Source organism: Aythya marila, assembly GCF_965140915.1.
Source record: "Aythya marila genome assembly, chromosome: 6".
Taxonomy (NCBI): Eukaryota; Metazoa; Chordata; class Aves; order Anseriformes; family Anatidae; genus Aythya; species Aythya marila.
In genome coordinates this window covers 39,325,617-39,351,458 of record NC_139047.1, presented here as the reverse complement: position 1 = coordinate 39,351,458, position 25,842 = coordinate 39,325,617, and the positions used below count along the sequence as shown (strand labels likewise).

Sequence of the window (25,842 nt, the reverse complement as noted above, 5' to 3'; positions counted from 1 at the left end):
AGTACAGATGTGTTTTGGATGTGGTATGTTCTGTGAGTAGATGCTAGTTCTCTGTGACCAATTGATACCCTCTTCTGAGACTACTGAACAGATAGACCTACTGTGATGTTTTGACTAGTAGAACAGGATGCTTTGAATGGAGATAAGAATGCAGACTGTTGCAGGAAAGTCCCTTCAGGAAGTCTGGTAATGCTTGTATGATTTTGATTAATTATTTTAGTTCTCTGAAGATTTTGGAAAGTTTCTCTGCAGATGGATTACAAGTAACCAAGATGTACTGGAAACAACTCTTCAATTATTTAGTCTGAATCTGTAAAACAGTTCCTCTATTTACACAATAGCAACCAATAAATGCACAAACCTTTCTGTTAACATAGGGCTGGCTGTGTCCTGAACCTGCATCAGAAAGAGAAGACTTGGTATATCATGAACATAAGTCAATTACTAGATTGCACAAGAAGCACGATGGGGATTGTGCTGGAGGCGGAGAAGGCAGTACCAGCTCTCTAGAGCGGAAGAGTGACAACCCTCTAGATATAGCTGTAACCAGGCTTGCTGACTTGGAGCGGAACATTGAGCGAAGGTATCTGAAGAGCCCCTTAAGTACCACCATTCAGATCAAACTGGATAATGTGGGCACAGTTACTGTCCCTGCTCCTGCACCATCCATTAGTGGTGATGGTGACGGGTAGGTTTTTGAGATTAACTTGAAAAATTATTGTGCTTCTTTGCTAATTGGAGCCTATTTTCTATTGCCTGTTATCTATGTACTTTCTTGTATGTCTGTGATCCGTATGGATCATGCTATTCTGCATGGTGCTTTGTAAAGATATTTTTTGTTATGTTTGTTGATAATCTTGCAAAGTTATCTTACATTTAACTGGTTGTGATTAAGCTTTGAGGCACGTAGCCACAGTCTGTGCACTACATCAAATTTAGTTGCTTAAGCCTTATACTTATTGGCTGTGTATGTTTTGTCATTGCTTGGCTTTCAGTGTGATAATGATTGTTCCACGTTTAAACATCAGCAAACACAGATGTGACCAACCTAATTTCTCTATATTTCAATGCAGAGCTGAAGAGGATATTGCTCCAGGTCTAAGGGTGTGGAGAAGGGCATTGTCAGAAGCGCGCAGTGCTGCACAAGTAGCTCTGTGCATTCAGCAGTTACAGAAATCGATAGCATGGGAAAAATCAATTATGAAAGTCGTAAGTGTTTTTCATTAAAAAAAAAAAAAAATACTGTAACTGAACAAATTTTGCTGTATCATGCTTTCCCATCTGAGGTATTTCAAGATACCATGACTAATGTATTTCTTATTACAGTCTGTAAAACTTAATACAGTTAAACTGTACATTGTGCGCAAGTGAATACCAGAATGGATTTTCTCCATCTTTCCAAACTAATAACATGAAATTCTTAAGATGAAAAGCTTTTATAATAGTTTGTTACATGTAAGATAGTAATTATTCTTTGTAATTAACATTCAGGTAAAAAAGAGTCATTTGTGGCTTCATCTCCTGGAAGATAACCTATCCGATGAAATATTTCCAATCTCATCCATGGCATAAGCTTTATGGTGGTTCAGAATCACATATCCCAGTTAGGGACTTCATTTTTCAGGAAGTTGAGATGCTCCAAATGTGTGGCTGCTTTGCATGTACACTTTAACAACTAGACATACAAATTGGGCAAGTGTCTGAGCAAACAGCCTGAGATATCCGTTTCCTTGTATGCATGGCCATTTAACAAGTAGATCCATGTTAATCACATATACAGAGAAGGCATGCAAAATGCATGTATCAAAATTTGCATGGACTGTTGAGCCTCAAATTTCTGAAAGCAACAATGTAATGTTACTACAGCAAAGGTGATAGGAAGAATTTTCATAATTAAAATCAATTGCTGTTGAAATGGTATTGTGTAAAGATATTTCTCCAGTTATTGCACTATTGTTGAAACTCAGCTTCATTTGCTATATAAACACTATCCCTGGAAGTGTTTAAGGCCAGGTTGGATGGGGCTTTGAGCAACTTGATACAGATGAAGGTGTCTGTGTCTAGGAGGGTTGGAATTAGCTGATCTTTAAGGTTGGAATTAAGATGAGCTTTGTGATATAATTAAGTATGGCCAGTGCTACACAGTGGGTTCTGGCAAAAGTGATTCTTTCATTATCAGTGTTTGCCCTAATTTTTTTTTAATTTCTGCAAGTTCTGTATTTTTTTTAGTTTCTGCAAGTTCTACATTGATGTGAATTACATCTGGACAATTAAAGGATGATTTACATAAAAATTATCGTGTAGGGGTGTCTCCTTAATTTTATGTACTTTTAGCTTTAAGGCTGTATCTGTAGAACAAAGTTTATCAATTTAAGAGCAGGTGAAAGGCAGTTGAATGTTTCAAGGTGTAGTAATTTATTAACCAGAAAAAAATGTGCAATATTATTCTCAATGTGATTGAAATGTTCTAGGCAATGAATTGCATAGTAAATGTAAATACTTGGTGAAAAAAATGGACATCTTTAAGTTTCTGAAAAAGAAGTCCAGGTATAGAAGAGTGTCAAAACCACACAATGCTTGTAAGGAAAATGATGACACATTAGATATTTTTAGATATTAGTGTGAATTTCAGGGAGTGTTCATATCACAATTGGTTTGCATAACTGAGTTTGCTCATGGTGTCTTTGGATAAGATCCTTACCAATTATTAATTGAAAATACTTTTTAAATGTAAAATATACATTAATGCAATGCATTGAGTAACTTACGTATGCAGCATGGGCATAAATGAAGAGACTGGGAAAGTACGTGTGGGTCAAGTAATTTTGATAGGTATAAGACACCTTTACTTCGCATTGACGTAAGTTGAATATAAAAAGTATTCAGAGTTTTTTATACTGGAGGACACCTAACTTACAATGAATATTCAAATGTGCTTCCCCGTAGCTTATAGGTTAGTTCCTCACACACTATATATATTCCTTCACAAATGTGATTATTACCCGACTCTGTGGTAAAATGAAAGGAAAATAATTTTCAGAGTGAATTTGTATGTTAGAAGGGGAAGTGCAATTTAGGTACCATTCCTGTGTTTCAAAATTTAAAAATTCAATGGAAGCAATTTTCTATGTGTTGTAGTACTGCCAAATATGTCGAAAGGGAGATAATGAGGAACTGCTGCTGCTTTGTGATGGTTGTGATAAAGGCTGTCATACATACTGCCACAGACCCAAGATCACTACAATACCAGATGGTGACTGGTTTTGTCCTGCCTGCATAGCAAAGGTAATGCTAACCATAAAGGTGAAGTCTTTTAATAGATGCTAGAGTTTGTATGTCTACTGGTGCTTTTTTCAACGAAAATAATTATCTATGTGTTTTGTATTGGGCTCTAACTAATATGAGACATAGTTTTATTTAACTAGGATTTCAATGGCAACAAAAGTTACTATAGTTGGTCTTAAATTTTAGATTTTGATGCAAGTACATACAGAATTTTCTTGCTGATTCAATGCCAGCTTTTTTCTTTTGTAATACTTTTCAGCACTTGTCTTTTAGAGCTTAATTGGGAAGAGTTAACAGACCAATGTCTTTGATTGTATTTGAAAAGACCAACCATAGAAAAAACAGCTAGTAAATCAGCCTTTTTACAGCAAAGAATAGTTTTACTTTTTTGATACACCACAGTGCATTTGAGAGAGAGGCTGTGTATGTTTCATGTGTGTTCTTCTCCTCCATTAAAAATAGTCTAAAAAGAACTTTAAGATAGTTAATTACTGAATGACTGAATTAGTAGGTAGTATTGTTAAATATCCAGTCTTTCCCTTCTGTACGTAGTCCTGAAATTAAATGCAGTTTTTGCTAAATTTGTTCATTCTTATGTTTCTGCCATGACCTGCGAATACTGTAACTGAAGAAATATTTTACTATAGTAAAATATTACTTCATAATAAAAATATTACTATAGTAATCTTAATATAGAAATTACATATATAGTACATATATTACAGTATATATACTATATAGTATATAAAGTATATATAGTATATATACTATATTATAGTATATTATATATAATATCTCACTATAGTATTCAATTTTCTGTGTTCTCCAAGTATTGTCAATGTGGCCTTCTTTTTATGCATCTTTCACTAAGTAATAAGGAAGACAAATTGTTTTTGAAATAATTACGTGCAACCCAAATAATGAAAACAGCTCATGGTTGATTATATAGTACTTAGTAAGAGCTAAACTCATTCTGTAGCTTTTTCCTGTAGTTATCATGGGATCATGTTGCAGTTTACCTTGTTACAAGGGTAGAAATTATCCTATCGTACTATGGGATGGAACACGTTTTTTTTTTTTTCCTTAAAATAATTATCATTTTTAGTATGACAGAGTAACTTTTTTCTCTTTTTTTTTTTTTTTTCTGTCACAAAATTGGGTGAAAGTTGGAGATGTAAAGGTATAAGATATCTAAAGTTAATTTTCAGGCGAACTTAAAAGTGTATTGAATATATATTTCTGCAAAACGTTAAAACAGTTTTGCATAAGATTAGATACAAACTGTGCTGTTCTAATTGAATTCAATATTTTTTTTTCTCGTCTAAAATGAGGCAGCCATTAACCACTTTCTATTCCCACCTATTAGGAGTTAATAGAGAATATTTCCAAGTCAGGCTTTAGATATTCACAATTGATTTGATCTCATTGCCTTACATTTCATTTTTATCCAAATGGCTGAAATTAAGAATTCCTCTTCAATTTCTGTATAAACAGACATCTTTGACTGGTTTTCTGTCCTTGGACCAAGAATATATACAAGTGATACAGAATGGCATTAATTGAGTGCTGTTATTTACAAAACTTTCTAGTGTTCTCTATTAAGGAAAAGTAATTCTACACACAACATACATTTTCCATGTTACAGATCAGATGACAAATTAATTACAAACCGACCACATTTTTTGCCTTGCCAATTACAATCAATGCCAAAAATGTACCCTTTCTTAGTTTCACATTGTCGTCTGTAAATATTTTTATATTTGATTGAATAATAATCCTTATTTCAACTTGTTTATACCATTCTTTTAATTTGATACTCCTTTTAGGTTCTGCTGTAGTTATCTTAAAGTCAAACTAATTACGTTTTTCATATCTTTTATTTTCATAGCTTTTAATCTTTAAATTAATTGATCCTTCCACTCCACTGACTTTTTTCAAAGCTCTTTCTGCATATCCTAGAAATAATGTGGCTACTTGAAAATGAATGTAAAGTTTCAGCTATGGTTAATATCAGTCTTTTAAGAATAGACAAATACTTCTCCTAAAACTGGATCAGCGTGGTTTGTTAGGAGGTATTGCCTTACCATCCTGAAAGTCAGGTGCTTTTACACTGTCAGAATTTGGGTACAAAGGTTACAGTAATTTCTTGTCTGTTGCTTATTCCTGATTTTTTTCTATTATAGGCAAGTGGTCAAACTCTAAAAATAAAAAAACTTCAAATGAAAGGGAAGAAAAGTAATGAGCAAAAGAAAGGCAGGAAATTGTCTTTAGCAGGAGATACAGAAGATGAAGACTCTGCAACTACAAGCACCTCCTTAAAAAGAGGAAAAACAGATCCTAAAAAAAGGAAAATGGATGAAAATGTTTCTGTAAGCCAACTAAAGCAAGAAAATTTCACTGCTATTAAGAAACCTAAAAGAGATGATTCCAAGGACCTGGCTATATGCAGGTATGATCTGCTTATTTATAAAGTTACAAATTCTAAAGTATGGTATGTGTTGTTGAAGCCAGTAGTGCCTTGTTACGCTTACTTGTGTTTTGGGGAACAAAAACCCTATTCTGTCATGCGTCTCCACCCATGCTGTGATGGTTTGACTGTAGATGTACAGGATTTTTCGTACTTGCTGGAGTAATTGCTGTGTTTGACAATGAAGCCCAAGAGGAAAGTACTTAATGGTAGAGAGTGGTCTATGAAATTTACTCCTCCATGCCCTTCCAGGAGTAGGAAGAAACCTGAGAGCTGTGGTACTGACAGCTTTCTTAATTGTATTGAAGATGATTATCTGCCATGTCTGAAAAGCATTGTTGCATTTTACAGAGGATGAGATATTAATAGAAAAGCATCTTTTTTTAGTGTTTCTGGTCAGTATAAAGTGATGTAGTTTAGCCTCTCTGTGGTTTTGGAAAGCTAGTATTAGAATCTGTTTAATCAAGTTGCAAATCATTTATTGAGGTTCAAACTATTGAAGTTGCACAGATAATTCCTCTTGCGTCAGTTTCTTGGAGAGAACTAAATGCTACCCTGAATAGTCAGTTATCTGTCAGATTGTTTGTGCCTTGTAGAGGGCACAGAATATTAGTGTTTTCCTTTTGTGGAGTGAACCTATTCACAGCATATGGTGAATTTATGGAACAGTGAACAACCTTTGTGAATATGTGAGCAGTTTAAAAATATTGATTTAAATCCTTATTTTATTCAGCATGATTCTCTCAGAATTGGAAACTCATGAAGATGCCTGGCCTTTCTTACTTCCTGTAAACTTGAAACTTGTTCCTGGTTATAAGAAAGTTATTAAAAAACCTATGGACTTTTCCACCATTAGAGACAAGCTAACTAGTGGACAGTAAGTAAAAGTATTTAAAATTTTATTTTACATTTTAAGAAAATGTTTAAATATTCAGCAAAACTTTAAAAAGGCTATGCTGACTTGAAATACGGTACATTTAAAAAAAAAAGAAAAAAAAAGTCAAGTCAACTATTTTTATCTGCCTTCTCTGGCACGTCTCTCCTTTCAAAAATTCGTAACTGCTAAGGTCTGTCTTTGCCGTATCTAAGCTGAAATAACATGACAGGTGGGAGGACCTGTGGAACTGACTTCACAAGAAAAAGAACAGAATTGCCGCATTAAATGCACAAAATCAGTCAACAGGAATAACTTTTCTAGTTGTGTGGGCTTTAAACTAATGGAGTCCCTTTAAATAATGCTGTAGTGTGTTGGAGTGAATTGGTACCACTGTTGTGGGGTAACATTCCGGTAATGGCAGTTGATAATTTTCTAGTCCTAGAATTAGACTGCACAACTTCTTACAAAGATGATGATACTACCCTTACACTTTTTATATTTCCATTCTTCTTCCTTCCTTATTACATCCCAGTACTCTTATGACTCTCCAACACCAAACAAGACTTTGTCACCCATAAAGAAAACGATGAACCCTTTTCAGTGTCTGTCAGCACCATGCAAAGCTAGTTTCCTGGGATGACACAAAGGGCTTTTTAATCTCTTGAGATTTTTCCTTCCTTATGCCTGAGAGCGTAATATATTCCAAATGCCTATTGGTAGACTTGAGACTTCTACTGTATTTCTTTTTAACAATTGCTCTGAATACTGGAATGCTATTTGGACCGTGTGTGTTCAGGATAAGGAAAAAAAAAAAAAAAAAGACAATGTTATGGGATTAATCAAGGCAGCCTAATCAGCCAATACACCTGAAGGTTCCTCTTTTGGGTAAATGCAGCTGTACTCAACACTTCCTTTGAAAGGGCTTAAACCCAAGAAAAAGATGAATTAAGTGGAAAATACCCATAGTATTTTCACTAGAAAACTGCTAAAGGGAAAATGGCAGCTAATTAAAGAAAAAAAAAAAGTAAAAGTTTGTTTTCCAATATAGACTTGAAATTCTACCTTACAATTTTTTTTTAGTACAGTAACAAAAACAACAGTGAAAGAGAAAGTTAAAGGTATAATTTATTAATTTAGCATTCTGTGACTGGTTATAAATTCACTGATGTTGAGTTCTTTTTCATGTAGTTTAAATATTTTTCTCCTTTGGCTGTCACTGTTCCAAAAGTCATTTACCTTTTTCTTCTTTCAGGTACCCTAATCTTGAAGCATTTTCGCTAGATGTCAGGCTTGTATTTGACAACTGTGAAACCTTTAATGAAGACGATTCTGACATAGGCAGGGCTGGTCACAACATGAGGAAATATTTTGAAAAAAAATGGACAGAGATTTTCAAATTGAGCTGAAGTTACCAGAACTCATTTTTCTCCTTTAAATGAGGACTGATAAGACCAGCAATGTGAACTGTAGTTACATGAAAGTGCAAGGCACGTGCATAACTAATGACTGTTCTCTTTCCTTAAAAATATCACAAAAGAGTGATACTAGTTCTAAAGGCTTCATTCCTACAGCAACCATGGCCCCTTGGTTATTGGTTTGTATGTTTTAACAAACTAATTTAGGTAGAACAGGGAAGCACACCCAAAGAATTTCAAAGAAAGGGGTGTTATAGTGCAATAGCAATTTAAAATATATCAAAACGCACTGAATATTCAACCACCAGAGCTCTACTTGGGGAAATGGTTCTTTTTCCCTTTCAATAAATATCTATTTTTCATTTTTTTACTTTGTAGTTTATTTTTTAGTGAATGTATTTAATTTTATGAATTATTTATGATTATACAACATCCAGAATCTTCGTTTTCTGTGAAAAGGAAGAATTAGAAAATTGCTTTAAATCTTGAAAATACAACAAGGAATGTTTTAAGATATAAAACAAAGCCAAGTGAAACTGTTTACACTGATGTGCTGTAAAAGCACTAAAAATTAAACTTTACTGTAGAGTTACAAGTACATTTATATATATGTTGCTGCATCACTTGTGTAGTTAAATTGTATTTCAAGACAGTGAAGAAAAAATTGAGACATGTATATACTGTTCATTATTGTTTATATTAAGTCTTGTTTTAAATATGTATGATGTGTACATATTGTTTGCAGACATTATTGTTTATGCCTTAGGAGGACAGTAGCATTTTATTTTAGTCTTAAGATAATTACAGCTATATGGCTTGTACAGTAATTATCCTCTACCAACACTGTGGAGTCTCCTTAATCTTGGTAGTGCCTGCCTTCAAAACAGGGTGTAGGGGATATTAGTTTTCCATTTTTCTATTTTGTTACATAATTTCAAGCCACCACGGCCTCAATTTCAAGTATAATCATTTGTATTCATGTGGAATAAAATTGTGACGATTTCCTACGCACACAGTATTTTTTCATAGATACATTCCTCTCCATTTGCCTTGCCCCATAAATAACAAAAAAGACATACGTAACCACTGTGTTTTACCTACTGTGTGTTGTGGTGGCCTGTTGGGGCAGATAGATTTATTTTTTTTTTTGTACTAATGTAAGAGTACTTGAAATTTTATTTAAAAGAAATGTTGTGGAAAGGTAGCATTCCTCTTCTTTTTTCATTTTTTCCCTTTTTTTAGGAGTGTTATTTTACACTAGTATGTGTGGCACGGATACAATAAACGACTGTTTTGCAAACCAGATTTTCTTGGCGATTTTAATATTTCAAATCCTGCGTATACAGGAATGTTTTTAATAATATCTTGGGAGTCTTTCATTTAACATTGTTTGTTTGATGCATCTAATTCTCCTGGCCTTTTAATGGTAACTTGAAGCAATTGCCAGGCAGAGTAGCAGTTCTACCACCTACTTGAATGAGCATAGATGATGCGGCCTTTAGGTGTAACCAAGTTGGCTGCCTAGTGTTTGACCTCTTTCTGCCAGTCCTGCTTATCACGTGCATTCACGCTGTAACAACAGTAATGTAAATACGTACCACATGTAATGTTCCTTAAAAGCAATGATGATTATATGGTTTGGGTTTTTTTGGTCTGTAGAAGGGCATGAGTCATAATCATTGTTCTGACTAAAGAAAGTAGAATTGTAGATGAGTGCTGCGGAGCCCCAGTACCTAAAGCTCCTTTGACAAGTAATTTTTTTTATATTTTAAATTAGGCCTGCCAAGTTTGAGCTTTAGTCTTTTTTTTTTTTCTTATATCCCTTTGCCATTATATTTTCTCCCTCTGCTGAGAAGAGTATCTGTTTTTTAATAAAATTTTTGTTGGTTTCTGTTGCCCTCTCCAGAACATCCTGTTGAATGTTATTTTTCTTTTCTGAAGTCTTGCTAGAAGAACCGGTGTTACATATAATAAAAAAAAAAAATCACATCTGGATATTAAAGCAGCCTTGCATTCTAACACTAGCTCTACCAATGACTGCTTCATGGCTTTCCTCTTCATCACATTTCGGAAGATTTCAATTATAAGGTCTGCTGATAAGTTTCAGAGATATGAAGAGTAATCTGCATTTAGAACATATAACAGTAGGCTCGTAAGAGTGTTGTAAGTATGCTTAGATTATTGGCAAAAGCATTTATTCGATGCAAAACAATTGTTTTTATTTTATCAGATTCTGTACTGGTTAATGTTTTATCCCCCATAGTAAATCTCACAGTTTTCTGGAAAGCTAGAATAGAACATTACATATGTTACAGCCACATTACATACATATTTGCATTTTTCAGCTTGTATCCTGATTTGACTGTACAGCTAGGACAGTTAAGGAGCTTGCAGCTATGATAAGAGGGGTGAAGCTTGTCTCACTGACTTTACATTACCAATGTATTGTTTTCCTCGCTATCAGCCAGTATTTTCATTCCAATTTCAATAAAATTAAATTTACAGAATTATATTTGAAAAGTGAGCCTGAATCATAAGCACGCCATCATATATCTTCTTACATAAGATCAGGGTTTTAACTACTGGAAAAAAAATGTGCTTAATTTTTCTTACTTGCTAACCTTCTCTCCTATTAATGTTACTATCCATCTGTTTTTGCAGAGGAAAAGTCCAGTGTGCTTTTTCTTCCTTCCTGAACAATGTAGGCTGATCTAAATTTAGAGAATTTCTTGACAAACTTTTGAACTCTTTATTTTAAAATACCATTAATAGAGAAAGGTCAGTGAAGAGTTTTCTGGCTGCCACTTTGGATTCTGTTTTGTCTCTTAGCATCTCTTTGAAAACAAATTGGATGGCACAGAAGCAGGTGCAAATTAAAAGTTATATTTTGCTTATGACAACTATGTATGTTTAAAAAGAGATCTATTGCTTTTTTTTTAATTCTTATATGACTTCTTTAATTTCCTAATGACAGTTTAACTGAACAGCTGTACCCTATGAATGGGCACTGATATCTGAGGAACCATCGTGAACATGCTGAACTGCTGGTCCAGGGGACTTAACAACATTAATGAACAACATCAAGTCTGTATCGTATTTTCCCTAGATGTTCTAGATCTACCAAAGTGTGCCTGTGAGCTGACCACTAAAGATGGAAATCAAGAACAGCACAACTATGCTGTTTGATTTTGCACAACTCTTCGTAGTTCTGAGTTCAAGGTAGATCTAACAATGCAAGCTTTTTTTTACATGTACACTTAGAAAAACGACTACCTTTTATCACGCACATTTCTGTTGACTGTATTGTCCGAAATAACCACGGGTTATAGAAGCTACGCTTCTGTGCATGCTGTTGATTCGCCATTTGTTACCGAGCGAACAGTTTCGAATGAGTCTCCCAGCTCTTAATTACGGACCGCTCTTTCAGTGGAAGCCGCCAGGAGCTGAAGGGAACGGTGGCGACGGCTCGGCGGCAGCGGGGAGCGCCTCGGGCTCCTCGTGCAGCCCGCCTCGCGCCGGCCCTACCGCGCTGCTCCCGCCCGCCGCCTCGCAACGGGGGCGCCTGTGTGGCCGCACCGCAACGATCTTTCGCCGACGAGGAAGGAGACTGCAGCATTACGGGGATGCACGCTACCGCACCGGGAAACGAAGGCGTTTGGGGAAGCGTTGCCGGCGAAGTGGCGGGGGGAAAAACAAGAAGCGGCCAAACGCCGGCGCCGACGTCGCTTCAGTGCGGGGGCGGCGGCGGCGGCCCCAGCCAGTGCGGCAGCCCGGGCTGCGACGCGGCGAGCCAGGCGGCGCGGGATGCGCGCGCGCAGTGGTCCCGCCGTGAGGCGGTGGGCGCTCCGGGGAGGGCGGGGCGAGCCCTCCTGCCGCGGGGGCGCTCGCCCGGGGCTGGCGGGGCGGGGCGGGGCGGGGCGCGGCCGTGCGGCCTGTTTCCGCCGTCCCGCGGCACTGCGGTGCCCGGCGGCGGCTGGCGAGGCGGGGCACTGCGGCCGGGCCGCCGAGCGAGGGCCTCCCCCGAGCGCTCTCCGAAAGCCGTCGGCAGGGCGCAAGGTGAGGCGCGGGCTGTCGGTAGCGCCCGAAAGCGCCGCAGCTTTGTCTGTAAGCGACAGCGGGTGGCTCGCGAGCTACGGAGGAAGTGGCGGCTGCCAGGGGAGGCGATTCCGCAGCGCTGTGCGCGGGGACAGCGGGCCGCAACGCGCCCTCGGTGCGGGAACCTCCTGCGCCCTGTCCTTGCTGCGCGGGGGTGCTGCGGCGAGGCCCTGAGGTCTAGCAGCAGCGAGGCTCCTCAGCTGCTCCTAGCGGGAGGAGACGATTTGCCGCTGTTTAGTCCGCTTAACAACACCTGCAGCGGTTCCTCTGGAAGCAGGGGTGCAGCAGCGCTGAGCGAGGGCTTAAATGTGCTTTCTAAGATTTGGAGACTGCACGAACGAGGAAATAAATTGCCTTGTACTCCGTCTAATCTGCATCTCACGGTTAGGCACCTAACCCAGATCCGTCTGGGAAGAAAAAGTGCGACCTGGACAGTACTAGTACAGGTAACTGCTTGATTTTGCAAGAGTAGGGAATATGATCGAAGAGAAGATGCAGCGGCTCTTTCCCAGCAAATCAGTAGCTGTCGGGTCGACAGACTGTCTCAGTTTAGCTTTTATTCTTTGGTTGTGCTTGCTTCCCATAGCTGTTAGTTTAAAATATATGCCAATCTTTGGAAGTAAAGACCAAATATAATTCTTGATGATTTGTGTTTCAGTCCTAGTACACATCCGTGGCCTGCACCCAGCTGGAGCTCTAGCAGTCTGTTTCACACACACAGCTCTAGCGGAGTCAGGTTTAGAGGTATGATTGGACAAGTTGCTGCTGCTTTCATGAAATAGTATGTTAATGCAGGTGGCTTAGAAATAGTCCACAACACATCCAGTTACAACTCAGGGAGGGTTGTTTGAAAACAAATACAAAGACACCTTTCAGCTGTTTTGTCCTAGCTTGGTAGGATTTTATTATTATTATTTTTTTTATTCAGATTGTGAGAAACAAAGTTGTGTTTTTGCAGTAAATTACTTTTCTGTATTCTAAGGTCATTGTGTAGTCATAATAAGGAGAAACGCTAAGTAGGTAAGTGGACAGTGGAAGGCCTCAATGTTCCAAAATAAGGTAGAAGCTTGAGAAAAACAAGATGAGCAGTGTGAGAATAGTAAAACAAAGATCATAAGTTCTCAAGACATAAGAAAGGAGAAATTAAAGGGTTGAAAAATTGTACATATGTGGTATAGAGGAGTGTCGAGTACCTTGTGAACCTGTAGTCCTCAGCCAGTGAAGAAACAGGGGAGGTGATGAGGCGTCAGGTAATAAGAAATAAAAGGTTATGATTTGTTTACTAAAATGCGCTCCTGATGGACAGGACGCCCGCCACTGAAATTGCAAATAGAATAGCTTCATAGAAGATCCTGTCTGAAGAAAATTATTTGAGATGTTGCTCACAAGATCATATATATGTCCCAATCCTATGTAGAAAGATATATTTGTTTGTAGCAAGTGGTTTATAAATTTTTTGCTTGGTGACTGGCCTCGAAAAAGGCTACTTCATTGCCTAATTCATAAAATTCATTGCCTAATTCATAAAATGCTTACTTCGTTGTGTCTCGTGTAGATGCAACAGCTAACAAATTTGAACAGCTAACATATTAACATAAATAAAAGTTCTGGAATAAGCTCTATCGCCAGCGCCCCTGGACTAGATAGTTATTATGTGAGCTTGCACGTTTTATTTCAAAATTGCAAATTGACTTAAATAAAAGTTCATATATGTTAATTCTAACTGATTCACAAACTCCTCATCTTGTTGCTGTGGATATTCTGTGCTTTAAGTTAAAGAGAAAAGCAATGCTTAAATGAAAAATTAGTCTCTGCAAAACATCTGTTTTTTCCTGGAGAAAGTATCTTGTTTAAGGTAGCATATATGATGTATGAAATAGGAGAGACTAACTGTTTTAACTTTTTTTTCCAGATTCTTTTCTTTGAAAGTAGATAAAATGGCAACATTAATTCACACTTTAGCAGATCACAGTGATGATGTCAACTGCTGTGCTTTCTCACCATCGCTCTTGGCTACTTGTTCCTTGGACAAAACAGTTCGTATTTATTCTTTAAGTGACTTTACTGAGCTTTCATACTCACCTTTGAAAGGTCATACATATGCTGTCCACTGCTGCTGCTTCTCTCCATTGGGACACCTTTTAGCTTCATGTTCAACGGATGGTACTACCATGGTTTGGGACACTCGTGATGGTCAGGTGCTGGCAGTGCTTGGGCAGCCCAGTGGCAGTCCAGTTAGAGTCTGCCGATTTTCCCCAGAGTCCACGTATCTGGTGTCAGGTGCCGCGGATGGGAGTGTAGTTCTTTGGAACGTGCAGTCACTGAAACTGTACAGGTCAGTGCCAAATATCTTTTCACAACCTTTATTTCAATGACAGAAATATAATATATTATGTGCTATTCTTTTAGTAGTATGTGTGATGTGCACAGACTTGCAGACTTTACACCTCTGATTTATGTGACAAAGAAAAGGGAATAGGATGTTGAAGACCAAAAGAACATAAATAGAAGTGCCAAGTTTTGTTTGTGTTGTTTTTTTTTTTTTTAAGTTGAACAATGCAAACTCAAGAAGCTTGAATTAATTATGTTATTATTTTATTGTTGTTATATTATTTTGTTGATGTTTAGTAACAATGTAGAAACTATATTGTTGTTTTGAGCTTAAATTATTCTGATTTGGTATTTACATTGTAAGAGAACAAAAAAGAACGTGAACATTGCTTTCCTGTTCACCTCACTTTTACTTTTCAAAGTTTATTTCAAAGTGCTAACATGCCAACAGTGGTCAACTTAGTCTTAATTGTATATATTTTGGGGATGTGTGTGTATATATATGTATATATACACATATATACACACACACATATATATATATATACACACATATATATACGTATATATATATATATATTCAGTTGATAAATTCCGTGAATGATTATTCACATTTGTAATTGCAGGTATACCTGCCATGCTTTTTCTCTTAAAGCTGAGATCAATATTACTTAGAAATTATCAGTGTGCTTAAAAATTACATCAAGGGTTTTAGTTACCCATCAGATGTCACTCTGTGATCCTCTGCTTCTTTTGCAACATTTGAATGTGTTGATGCTAAATGAGAGCCTTTTACCACACTATGGTGTCATTTTACTAAATATATGGATGGTAATTACAAGGTAACCAGTTAGTCCTTATTAGCTGGACAGTTGTAATTGCCTCTCCAAATTGTGAAGAAAATGGCAAGTTAAAGCATCTTTATGAAGGGTGTGAACAAACTCAAAGCAAATTAGTTTATGTATGTTTCTTAAAGTGTTTGCCATTTCCTGTTCAGTAGCTAGAATACTGATATCTGACCTGAAAGTCATAAAAGCATACACATTTGTATAGTGCTCTTCATCTTACTGTTAAGTTTTCAGAGTGGCATCTGTAGCTTTTTCTGTGTGGAAGAATGAAAGTTTTAAAATCTGGGCTAAGGAAACAGAATTGTATATATGAAAAGGGCAAGCAGAGTAGTGTATTTGCTAGTATGCTTAATGATCGAATTAAGGGAGTCAATAATTTTTTGGTTGTCCTAGGTCTGGTTAGAGAGGACCTCAGGCAAGTTTATGGACTTGTCTTCTGTAGCATTAAGTTTGACACCTCTGGCAGTAAATAAAATTTCTATCAGCAAAAGAGAATGTGTAGGTATTCCACAAAACACCATGACAGAGTAAATAGGACTGAGATTTCTTACTGTATGACTGTTGCTTATGTCTGTGACTTTTTTCCTAGGCTTAAAGATTGTTATGCACACTGGGCCTGATCTAGTATCTGTTAAAAGGAGAGGGACACTTTCAATTGGCTTGACATTAGTGTCCGATAACCCAGAGGATGTTAGATTGACCCTGCTTCCGTCCTGAGACATTTGCATATCTGCTAGGAATTTTAATATATGATGAATTTTTAAAAGTACTTTGGCTGACTTAGTTAAAGTATGGAAATCATAATTTTAAAATTTACCTTCTCTTGTCTATGAGTGATTTGAATTAACCCTATATCATAAATCACAAAGTATTCTACTCAGCTACAGCTTATCATAAATGTTAGTAGGTTTTCTGTTTTGGCTTTAAAAACAACAGAGGAATTGTGGGAGTTGTTTCCCCCATGTTTTCACAGATGTGAGTACATATTATGACTGTTGTGTATTTATCATTGACTTTGAAAATTTATTCTGCCATAGATTTTTAATAGTGTATTTTGCCTATCAAGTGGTAAGTCCATTATAATTGTCTTTAGTTTGAAGCTCATTTTATCGCTCAACTAAAACGATTTTACCTTGGAGTGTCATCTCATGTTTTTCCTTCTGTAGTCAAAGAGCAGGCCCTGATTCCTTCAGCTCTCCTTATTGTGCATCTCATTGCACAGCTGGAGATAGTTTCTCTGCCCTCTGTTACCAAGTTCCAAAATGCAGGGCTTAGAACAGTTTGGTGTATTGCATCAGTTCACATTTTAGAGATCAGTTCTTCAGAGCGTTACTTCTTCTAAACTCAAATACCGTATACTCTTGCATTTCAGATCTGGGAGTGTTAAAGATGGTTCTTTGGTGGCTTGTGCGTTTTCTCCAAATGGAAATTGCTTTGTCACTGGATCATCATGGGGTGATATAACCATTTGGGATGATACAATGAGATGCCTATATAATGAAAAAGCACATGATCTTGGTGTTACCTGCTGTGATATTTCTTCACATCCAATTTCTGGTTAGTCACTTGACTCTTCAGGGGAGGAACATGGGAAAGAAAGAGTGATTCTCTCTAGTTCTTATTTTTATTAGTGCTTGAGATAACAGATGACATTGGGAGGAGCTGATGTTTCACAATATTCCAAGTACTCTTAAGTAAAAGTAGTTGTGAGGCTGATGACAAGGAATATACTAGGTCAACAAACAAGTGATTAGCTTGCTTATGTTAGCTTTCACTAGCTAATTATGCTATCAGAGTTTTGAAAAATGTTTGGGCAACGTCTGTAAGAGAAGCCTAGCTATCAGGGCTGACAAAGGTGTTCGAAGATGGAGTGCCTGATAACAATTATCACTTTACTTGCTTACAAAGTGGTCTGTGTAAAGGTACGTAGACTTCTGTTTACAGAGTACAGGTGAGCTGCTCTTTCAAAGGTTCTGAGAGTTACAACCGAGCAGACACTGTATATTTAAGCACTAAACACAGCAATAGCAAAATAGTACATAGCAGGGAGAAGGCAGGAGAAGCAGTAGGAAGAAGACAGGACAGAAACATTTAATATTGAAATAATGTCTCCATCTTTCCTGGTGAAAACACTACCAAAAATCTTTAATTGTGGACTAAGAGTTGTATCTGAGAACAAAGGAAAACAATTAAACAGATCATAGTGTAATTTCCAGTGCTCCATTTCCTGGTGAAATTATTTTGGGGGCTTAAAAAAATACGTCACTGGCCCTTCATGCTTCAGCCTATATGCACCAAGATAGAGAGAAATAGAGAAGAAAGCATAATCATTTTTAGTTTAATTTAAACCATATGTTGTTGAAAAACAACTTTTTTTTTTGTATTGTTTAATCATCAAGGAGTGAAACTTCTGGGACTACTGGCAGATTTAATGCATTGTACAATACAAGTAGTGCTTATCCAGCACAATAAAATGTGACTTCAGATTGAGACTCTCTTTACATGCTTAATTTGGAGCAAAATTGGAGCCAGAGTGTCTGTATCCAGAGCATCAGTGCTGCCCTCCTCCTGAATGAGCAAACTTCAATGAAATTGCCTAATGATTCTGGGTTGAAAAAAAAAAAAAAAAAAAAAAGATCTTGCTAAAATTTTTTAGTGTACCTTAGTGGAAGACAGTATATTCCTCTTCTAAGTTATTCAAAGAACTCTGCATGTACAGCACTGTAATACCCTACTAACAACTTGGCAATGTGTAAAATGTGTCCAACTCTGTGCATTGTGACAGAATTCTCATTGTGTCCATTTTACCAAGAAATGTGCTTTTACAGTATGATAGCTAAGGCATGCTATGCATCTCAGTATGAACAAGCTCTTGCACTGTAAAATCCTAGCAGAAATGAGGTATTTTGATGTTTGACAGATTTGAAGCCAGCCCTAAGATTTGCCACAGCTGAAGTAGCTCTGATCATTCCTGTGAACTGCAAGCATGTATAAGAGAATTTTCTTCTGATAACCAGATGAAACTGAAACTACACTTTATGTGGTGGAAAACAGAGATGAAATCTCAGGGGTAATTTTGTTAGATGCTTGACTGTAACAATTTTGACATTTGCAGTAACTACAAAGCTGGAAAGATGAGCACTTATTTAAGGTACTTATACTTACATTATTATGTTAGCATCTGTTAGAGTTTTCTGATTTTCAGCGTTAAACCTGGTGATTCTCGTAGGAGTTTTAAGACTGCTACTGGCAGAGGTAACACCGTTGAAGGAATGTTGTGGTGATTTGTGTCAGGCTGGTATGCCAGCTCACTGGAGTAGAAAAGCAGAAAGAATTGGGCTAAGAATAAAAGAAAAAAAACGTTAACAGACAGAAACAACACCTTTAGAATGGAACTTGATGATAATTCAGAAATGTTCATATCCATTGAATAGAGAGGGGAAAGCTATGAAACTATCGGTACTGTTGTATTTCATCTCATCATCAAACTAATGCAAGTATTTCTCAAGAGTGGTTAGCTAGATTGCAGTCATGAAACAGTTTATAAAAAATGAAACAGCAGACAGAGGAACCAAACACACACACCATCCAGAACATGTGAAATAGGACAGTAGTGCAGTTCTGGGTTTTATCTACCTGTTCAGGAAACAGTGTAGCAGTGATACCTGTTTCTTACTTGCAAATGTTTTTAGAACCTCTGCATTTATTTTTATCAACACTTTTTAAAGTAGTACTGAGATTAAGGAGATCTACCAAATTGTGTATGAATGCTGGTGTAATTTACTGATACACTTCAATTTTTGTTGCTTCTGATTCCCATTAACATATCTGAATTTTATCAGATGGTGAACATGGATCCAGATGCTTCCAGATGGCTTCTTGTGGTCAAGATAATAAGGTCAAAGTCTGGCTTATTTTGTTTGCAGACTCCTTAGGTTTGTATTGGACTTTTTTTTTTTTTTTTTTTCATAATCAAATGTCTTAACTCTTTAGTGACAATTTGCACGTAAGATCAAATTTATACTGCTACCATGGATTCACAGCCAAACTAACCACACATTGAAAGTATTCTTTTGGTTTGTTTTGCTGGAAAGCAGCTAATGAATGCTGTGGTTTGTGAGATTGGGCCCTATAGCCTTTTATTTAGTAATCTAGCAATAATTGTAAAAGTAAAGGTTAAAAAAAAAAACTCCAATCCTCTCAACCTTAACATCTTGATAAATGTTCGGTTTTAGTTGGTATTGTCACCTTTGGTAACCAGTATAATTTCTACTGTGACCACCAGGCAGGTTGGGAGTTTGAAACCTCTTAATCTGCCAGGCCACAGAAAGGTTTCATTTCATTTTTCAGTACATCTTGGTGTTTTGAGCAAGAACTGAAGGAATGAAAATGGTGTTGGCTCTTCTGAAACTGCAATGCAAATGTATGACTTACATAGAGACCAAGCATATGGGCAAAACCATCTCCAGTGGGAATTTCTTGTCATATCTTTTATATAGAAGTCAGTAAGGATGAATGTTGTATGTACGGATACACAATTATCTAAAATACTGTTAGACATCGTAAAACTACAGAGTGAAGAGGTCAGAGAGGATAAACTTAAGTTCTCCGTGTGATTCTTTATCCCCTTCTCTGTAGGCAGTATGTCACAGAGTCAGATCTTTTGAGGCAACTTTACACTCCTAAAAGTATGTTGTTTTAATGCCTTGTCATATATGTCCATATGTAATAATTTACTTCTTGTATTTTCAGGTGTTGAATTAAGATACAAATGTACATTGAGTGGACATTCTGCCCCAGTTCTGGCTTGTGCGTTTTCTTATGATGGACAGATGTTAGTTTCAGGGTAAGCAGTATCTTGTGCTTGTTGAAATGTCATGTAGGTGGCTGTCCAGTCAACACTTAAATATTGTAAAACAAAGTTCAAAAGTGTTGCAGATTCCAAAATATATTTCCAGTACTTATGGCATCGTTCTTTGACCTCCAGAACTAATGAGGTGTATTTCCAATTGGTTTGCATCTTGTGGGTGATTGAGTTTGAAATATAAGATGTTGTAAGCTCTGTTCTCTGAGTATTATAATGAAATTCATTTTTTCTGTGTTTACGTGGCTTTTCTTGTATGTGGATACTCTAACATCTATTAAAAAATACGAATTTACACTGCAACCTTACCATGTCTTTGGGACACCATTTACGGTTTTTCTTTTCCTTCTCACTCAAATTTTTTGGGAAATTTTTGCAAACTTAAATACCTTGAAATTTTTGTCTTTGACAGATTTGATTCAAATTAGCCATTGTTAAAAAGGTATTAATCAATCCATATTCATAGTATGGCAGCATAGGCCTTTTTCCCTAAAAAGTGCATGATCAAGATATTTGTAGACCTGTTTTTTTGCTGCCAGCCCTGTACAGAATAATGGTTAAGACCCAGATTAATCATGAATCATCAGCTACAGACTAATATGATTATTAGTCTTTGTTAGAGGGTGATAAGGGAATTGCCAATCTCATTGCATGGTCAGTTGCTATTGTGTTTGAAAGACCCAGGGTGGTGGAGGTGAGGGGAAAATTCCTGATGAGTTAAAAAATTAAAATGTCATGCTCACCTCTAAGGAGGACAAGGCAGAGGACCCAGAGAGCTACAAGCCAGTCAGCCTAACTCCAGTCTTCGGGGAGGTTGTGGAGCAAATCCTGGCAGTGGCTTGGAAGCTGCTTCTAGGTGTAAATGCTTGGGAAAAGCAGCGGGAGCTGATCGAGGGCAAACTGATCCTGACTGATCTGACCACCGTCTGCGATGAGGTGACCGGCTGCATGGCCAAGGAGAGAGCAGCTGTGCTGTACGCCTTGGCTTTATCAAGCCCTTCGGCGTGGTCTCCCATCAAAGTCTTACATCCAGACTGTGGAAGTGTAGGTCAGGTAAGCAGATGGTAGGATGAATGGAAAAGTTACTGGACTGTCAGGCTGAAACAGTTGTGATGATGAGCAGTGCAAAGTGAAACTGGCAGCTGGTTGCTAGTGGTTTTCCTCAGGGATCAAGCTGTTGAAAGAAGGAATTTTAAATGAGGTAGATATCATCATTTATGGTTCTATGAATATGAATGACCACATGCTTTTATTCTGCACTCTATGAAGAAAAGTGCTTGATCACTTCTAAACTGTCCCACTGGCAACTTAATCTAACAAATCAAAGGATTCTTCTCTAGATTTTAATCATCTTTATTTTATGAAGATATTTTAAACTGAAACATAGAAGCTGATGTCTTGTGAAGGAAAAAGAAAGGACCGCAACAGCAAATAAACGGAAAACTATGCAAAACACAGAAGACAATAGCTTTCTTTGACATTTTGCTGCCGTAAAAAGAATATAGAGTCTTTTTCAGTATTTGAAGATCATTCTGAATGTTTATGGCCTTAAGTTATTTTATTTTCCATTAGATATGTGGATTATTGTTTTACATGTAGATTACGTTGTCATAACTGAAATATCTACCCCATTCAGCCTTTAAGTAAATATTGCTGTCATGGCAAATAGCTATGCAATTTGTATTTCATTAAATATTTTATGATTGATTGCATTGCGTAACTATATTTTACGGATCACACTGCAGTATTTCCTCTAGTTTGATTTGGAAATGAAAAGGTTTCAAAATTAAATAGAAGTGCTGAGAGTATGTAATGGTTAGCCAGATTCTGTGCATGATGCAGAGGAATGTCTGCATTACAGATACTTCTTGCAAAGGCCTATTTGTATCTTACATATAAACATAATTTTGTTTGTAGAGACAGTATTGTTGGCCAGTTCACATAAACCTTGTACAAGCCCTCTGCACCAGAAATTCTTATGGAAGTGCGAAATTTTATGTTGTATGTATTAATTTTTATATCATGCTGTAGGTGTAGCTAACCAGTGTCATTGTCTTAAGCTGGACATGGGTGAAAAGGGTTTAAGTAGCTTAGCTTTCCGTAAATTTCTGTTAAGAGCTCTGTTCTTATTTTACTTGTGGAAAAGGTTTTTTATTTTGTTTTTTTTTTCCTCCTTAATTAGGCAGTTCGTTTCTTTATGACTCTGCACCACTGTAATGTCGATGTGTTTGGTTTTTTTTTTTGAAGGTCTGTGGACAAGTGTGTCATAATATATGAAACTGTAAGTATAGCATAGTGCAAGATCATTCTTTGGTGTGTTGATGAAATATCAGCACTGTTTCTCCAATGACTTACCAAGATAAAGAATATTAAAGAATAGGAATTATATAAACCCAAAATATTTAGTCTGTTATGTTGTTTGTTTTTTTTTTTGCTTGTTTTTGAGAAAAGTAAGTTTGAAGATCTTGAGAATCGATCATTCTCTCTCATTATTTATTTATATCTCTTTGAGGGTTTTATTATTTTATTTCTCTACAGTGACAATATTATTCAATGGACTCCATGCTTTTTTGTTCTTCATGTTGAGGCAGAAGGGGGTTCATTAATCTCAAATTTCATCCAAACCAAGAATGATGGTACCTTTTGACCTAAAATCAGGAATAGTGATCACTATAATCCTTTAATTATTTATATATAAAGCCCACATAAAACAGAAGCATGATAAGGAATTCAAGAAAAAATACATTAAATACTAATGTCCTTTCTTAAAAATGCACTCTTCAGGTATTTTGTGTAATGCTGTTATTACATCCTTTGAAGTTCACCTGTAAGTGGTATTTATATTTAGTACTTTATTATATTGAAAATAATAATTTTGCTGAGAATGAAGGATGAACAAACTTTAAGCTTCATCAGCCTGCTCTGCATTTTCTGTTCTATTGATGTAATTTTTCAATTAGGGTTTTTGAAGGGTGGCCTTTTTCCAGGGAATTGAACAGGGGACTTCAGTCAGGAAAGTCAAGTTACTTATCTGACTTTGCTGCCAATCAGCTTTAGCAAGGTTGTATAATTTCTCTGAAGGTAACTTGTGTCATATTACAAGAATAATATTTCTTTTGGGAATATTTGAAAGTAGATATACAAATGAGTGAGTTGGTTTTTTTTTGATCTTCAAGATTTTAAATCACAGATATTCTTTTTTTTTTTTTTTTTTTTTTTTCAGAATACTGGAAATATACTTCATACTTTGTCTCAGCATACCAGGTATGAATTCAGTATGATTATTCTGTTTTACTACTAATAAATAAAATAAATTAAATCATTTTATGTTAATTTTCACACATTTGTTTTTTATTTGTAGATATGTTACAACTTGTGTTTTTGCACCATGTACTGCCTTACTTGCCACAGGTTCAATGGATAAAACTGTGAACATATGGCAATTTGACAGTAAGCAACCCTGTGCAGGTTAGTATTTGGAGTATCTTTAATTTGTTAGATTTGGCGTATCTTTAATTTGTTCTTTAAACTTAAAGAAAAGTATTGTTGAACATCTCCTGAAGATGCAAAGATCCCACTTTTGCTTACATGCAGTTAGTGTGTAACCTCAGAAGTATGTGGCACACTATTTTTTCTCTGAATTGATCTTATTAATATACAAGGTATATTCTCTCCCTCTCATCTGTTAGAAGTATATTATCTTCATCTTTTCTGATACTATCAATTTCTTACTCTCTCAAATGACAGTATTTAAGACAAGGGTGTTATTCACAGAGACTGAAAGACTTTTTGGGCAAGTATAATTGACAGTGAGTTAAAGAGGAAATATGCTAATTGCAAGCATACTTGTCAACAGGTACAGCTTGCCAGTTGTTACAGATGAAAAAAAACACAATAACTAACTAATGTTACAAAATAGATGAGCACCTGAAGTATGCGGGGCAAAGATACATAGATTTCTGTTCAATACACAATTGTCTGGGGTTTGGTCTGCTTCTGTAAGGAGGTATGAGACTTGGTTTCTGTGTTTGCTGATGCTTTTCAATATTTTTAGTTCAACTTCGACAAATGTAAGCACATGTGAGTTCACACTCCTCTAAACTTTGAAAGTCAATCAAAGAAGATAAAACCAAGTGATTGTCCCCCATTGAAAGAATGTCTATTGAGCATCTCTTCTGTCAAGTGCTGGAGAATGTTCAGTAGTGAGAGCACTTGGAAAATGTTCATTACTGCCGTAGTTCCTAGCACTGTTTTTTTAGTTGTTGTTGTGTTTTGTTTACTGTCTTTTATCTTTCCTTTACAAAGGAAATACTGTAGAAAATGAATCTGAGGTGGCTGTTCAGAACTGGTCAGAGGATGATGTTTCAGCCTGGCTTTGTGCACAGGGCTTAACAGACCTTGTTGGGCTTTTCAAACGGAATAACATTGATGGCAAAGAACTCCTGCATCTTACAAAGGAAAGTCTGACTAATGAATTAAAAATTGGTAAGAATGTGGAAATTCAAGTAGTTTGTAATCTTGTGAGTATGTATGAAATGATGGAGTGAAAGCGAGTTACATGTTCCATGCATGGGTATGTTTTCTCTGAAATGCTTTTTTTTTTTATTACCGTAGATAATCAAAAACAAACCAAATGTCACATTATTCAAAGTACTCTTTCTTTGTGTTTGCTTATTCCTAGAGAAAAAAAAAAGCACATCCACCAACAATGCCATGTTAAGTGGTCTTACCTGCGTTTGTCTCTAATTTTTAGACTCTATATCAAGTTGTGGGAAAGTAATTTCAGGTTTTGTACACACTTAATGCTTCTGACTTTAGTAAATAGGGTTCTCCATAATTTTTACGGTCAGTCGGTAAAAGTGCTCTGTTTATAATACTATGCGGTCAACTACCTCGATTTTAACAGTGAAATTCTTCAGAGTACAGTTAGTATAATAGAAAAGTACAAGGTATGTTTAGTTTTTACTTAGTATGGAGATAAAGCATTAGATGTTCACATTTAGTAAGGATTGAGCAAAGCTTTCCAAGCTCAGACACTTTATAATTCATCAGGCATCCTTCTATTTAATATGTTGTGATGTCACTATTGCAAAACTGTAGTTAAATCTTAGAAGGAATCACAGGGAAGTGCCATATTCTGAAATAAGAAACTTCAGTATGGTGAACTACACGGGAACTTTCAAAATGTAAGTTCTCTATTCACTATAGCTAGATTTAGGTGTAAATTTGCTGTTGGTATGTTTGCCAAAGTGAAATCAAGTATAGCAAAAGGCTGAATGAGTCAAGAAACATTTTTAAAAATACATTTTTATTTTTAGAAGTTAGCATTCTTCCTCATAGGCAGACTGCTCCCCTCTTTTATTAATTGTTTTGTGTGTGCGTGGTGTTGGTATGTATCTGATCATAGTATTTCTGTGCAACTAGCCTTGTTAAATTAGAGAAATCAACATAGATTCTGGAAATCTGTCATGAATCGCCACCCACGAGAGACATGTAGCTCTACCTTTCTGTATATGTGTTCCTTAACATTGGAGTAGCTTAAAATTCTGTGGCACCAATCACCAGCTGAGGCTAATAAGATGATGCTGACTAGAGACACTGATGTGTCTTTGTTCTGTCTGCTCATTCACAAATGAGTGCCTTTGAACTAACCAGTCTGA

At 36.5% G+C, this 25,842-nt stretch overlaps 2 protein-coding genes across 21 annotated transcripts in view; both read left to right on the top strand.

Annotated features, from left to right (window-relative positions):
* The window catches only part of BAZ2B (bromodomain adjacent to zinc finger domain 2B), a 126,387-nt gene extending 117,976 nt beyond the window's left edge, over positions 1-8,411 (top strand). For 13 of the 17 annotated variants that reach the window (XM_082763194.1, XM_082763199.1, XM_082763187.1 and 10 more), the window contains 6 exons: positions 378-688; positions 1,074-1,209; positions 3,139-3,285; positions 5,469-5,734; positions 6,486-6,629; positions 7,882-8,411. In XM_082763194.1, the coding sequence (XP_082619320.1) occupies positions 378-688; positions 1,074-1,209; positions 3,139-3,285; positions 5,469-5,734; positions 6,486-6,629; positions 7,882-8,035 (1,158 nt within the window). In that variant the 3' untranslated portion in view covers positions 8,036-8,411. The remainder of the gene's footprint in view (positions 1-377; positions 689-1,073; positions 1,210-3,138; positions 3,286-5,468; positions 5,735-6,485; positions 6,630-7,881) is intronic. The other 4 variants (XM_082763192.1, XM_082763188.1, XM_082763186.1 and 1 more) reach the window with 1 other exon arrangement.
* Positions 8,412-11,980: 3,569 nt separating this feature from the next.
* WDSUB1 (WD repeat, sterile alpha motif and U-box domain containing 1) overlaps positions 11,981-25,842 on the top strand; it is a 29,774-nt gene continuing 15,912 nt past the window's right edge. For 2 of the 4 annotated variants that reach the window (XM_082763702.1, XM_082763704.1), the window contains exons 1-10: positions 11,981-12,100; positions 12,798-12,883; positions 14,052-14,474; positions 16,691-16,875; positions 19,161-19,253; positions 20,071-20,164; positions 22,430-22,463; positions 23,406-23,446; positions 23,544-23,650; positions 24,488-24,667. In XM_082763702.1, coding sequence (XP_082619828.1) covers positions 14,077-14,474; positions 16,691-16,875; positions 19,161-19,253; positions 20,071-20,164; positions 22,430-22,463; positions 23,406-23,446; positions 23,544-23,650; positions 24,488-24,667 — 1,132 coding nt within the window. In that variant the 5' untranslated portion in view covers positions 11,981-12,100; positions 12,798-12,883; positions 14,052-14,076. The remainder of the gene's footprint in view (positions 12,101-12,797; positions 12,884-14,051; positions 14,475-16,690; positions 16,876-19,160; positions 19,254-20,070; positions 20,165-22,429; positions 22,464-23,405; positions 23,447-23,543; positions 23,651-24,487; positions 24,668-25,842) is intronic. The other 2 variants (XM_082763703.1, XM_082763705.1) reach the window with 2 other exon arrangements.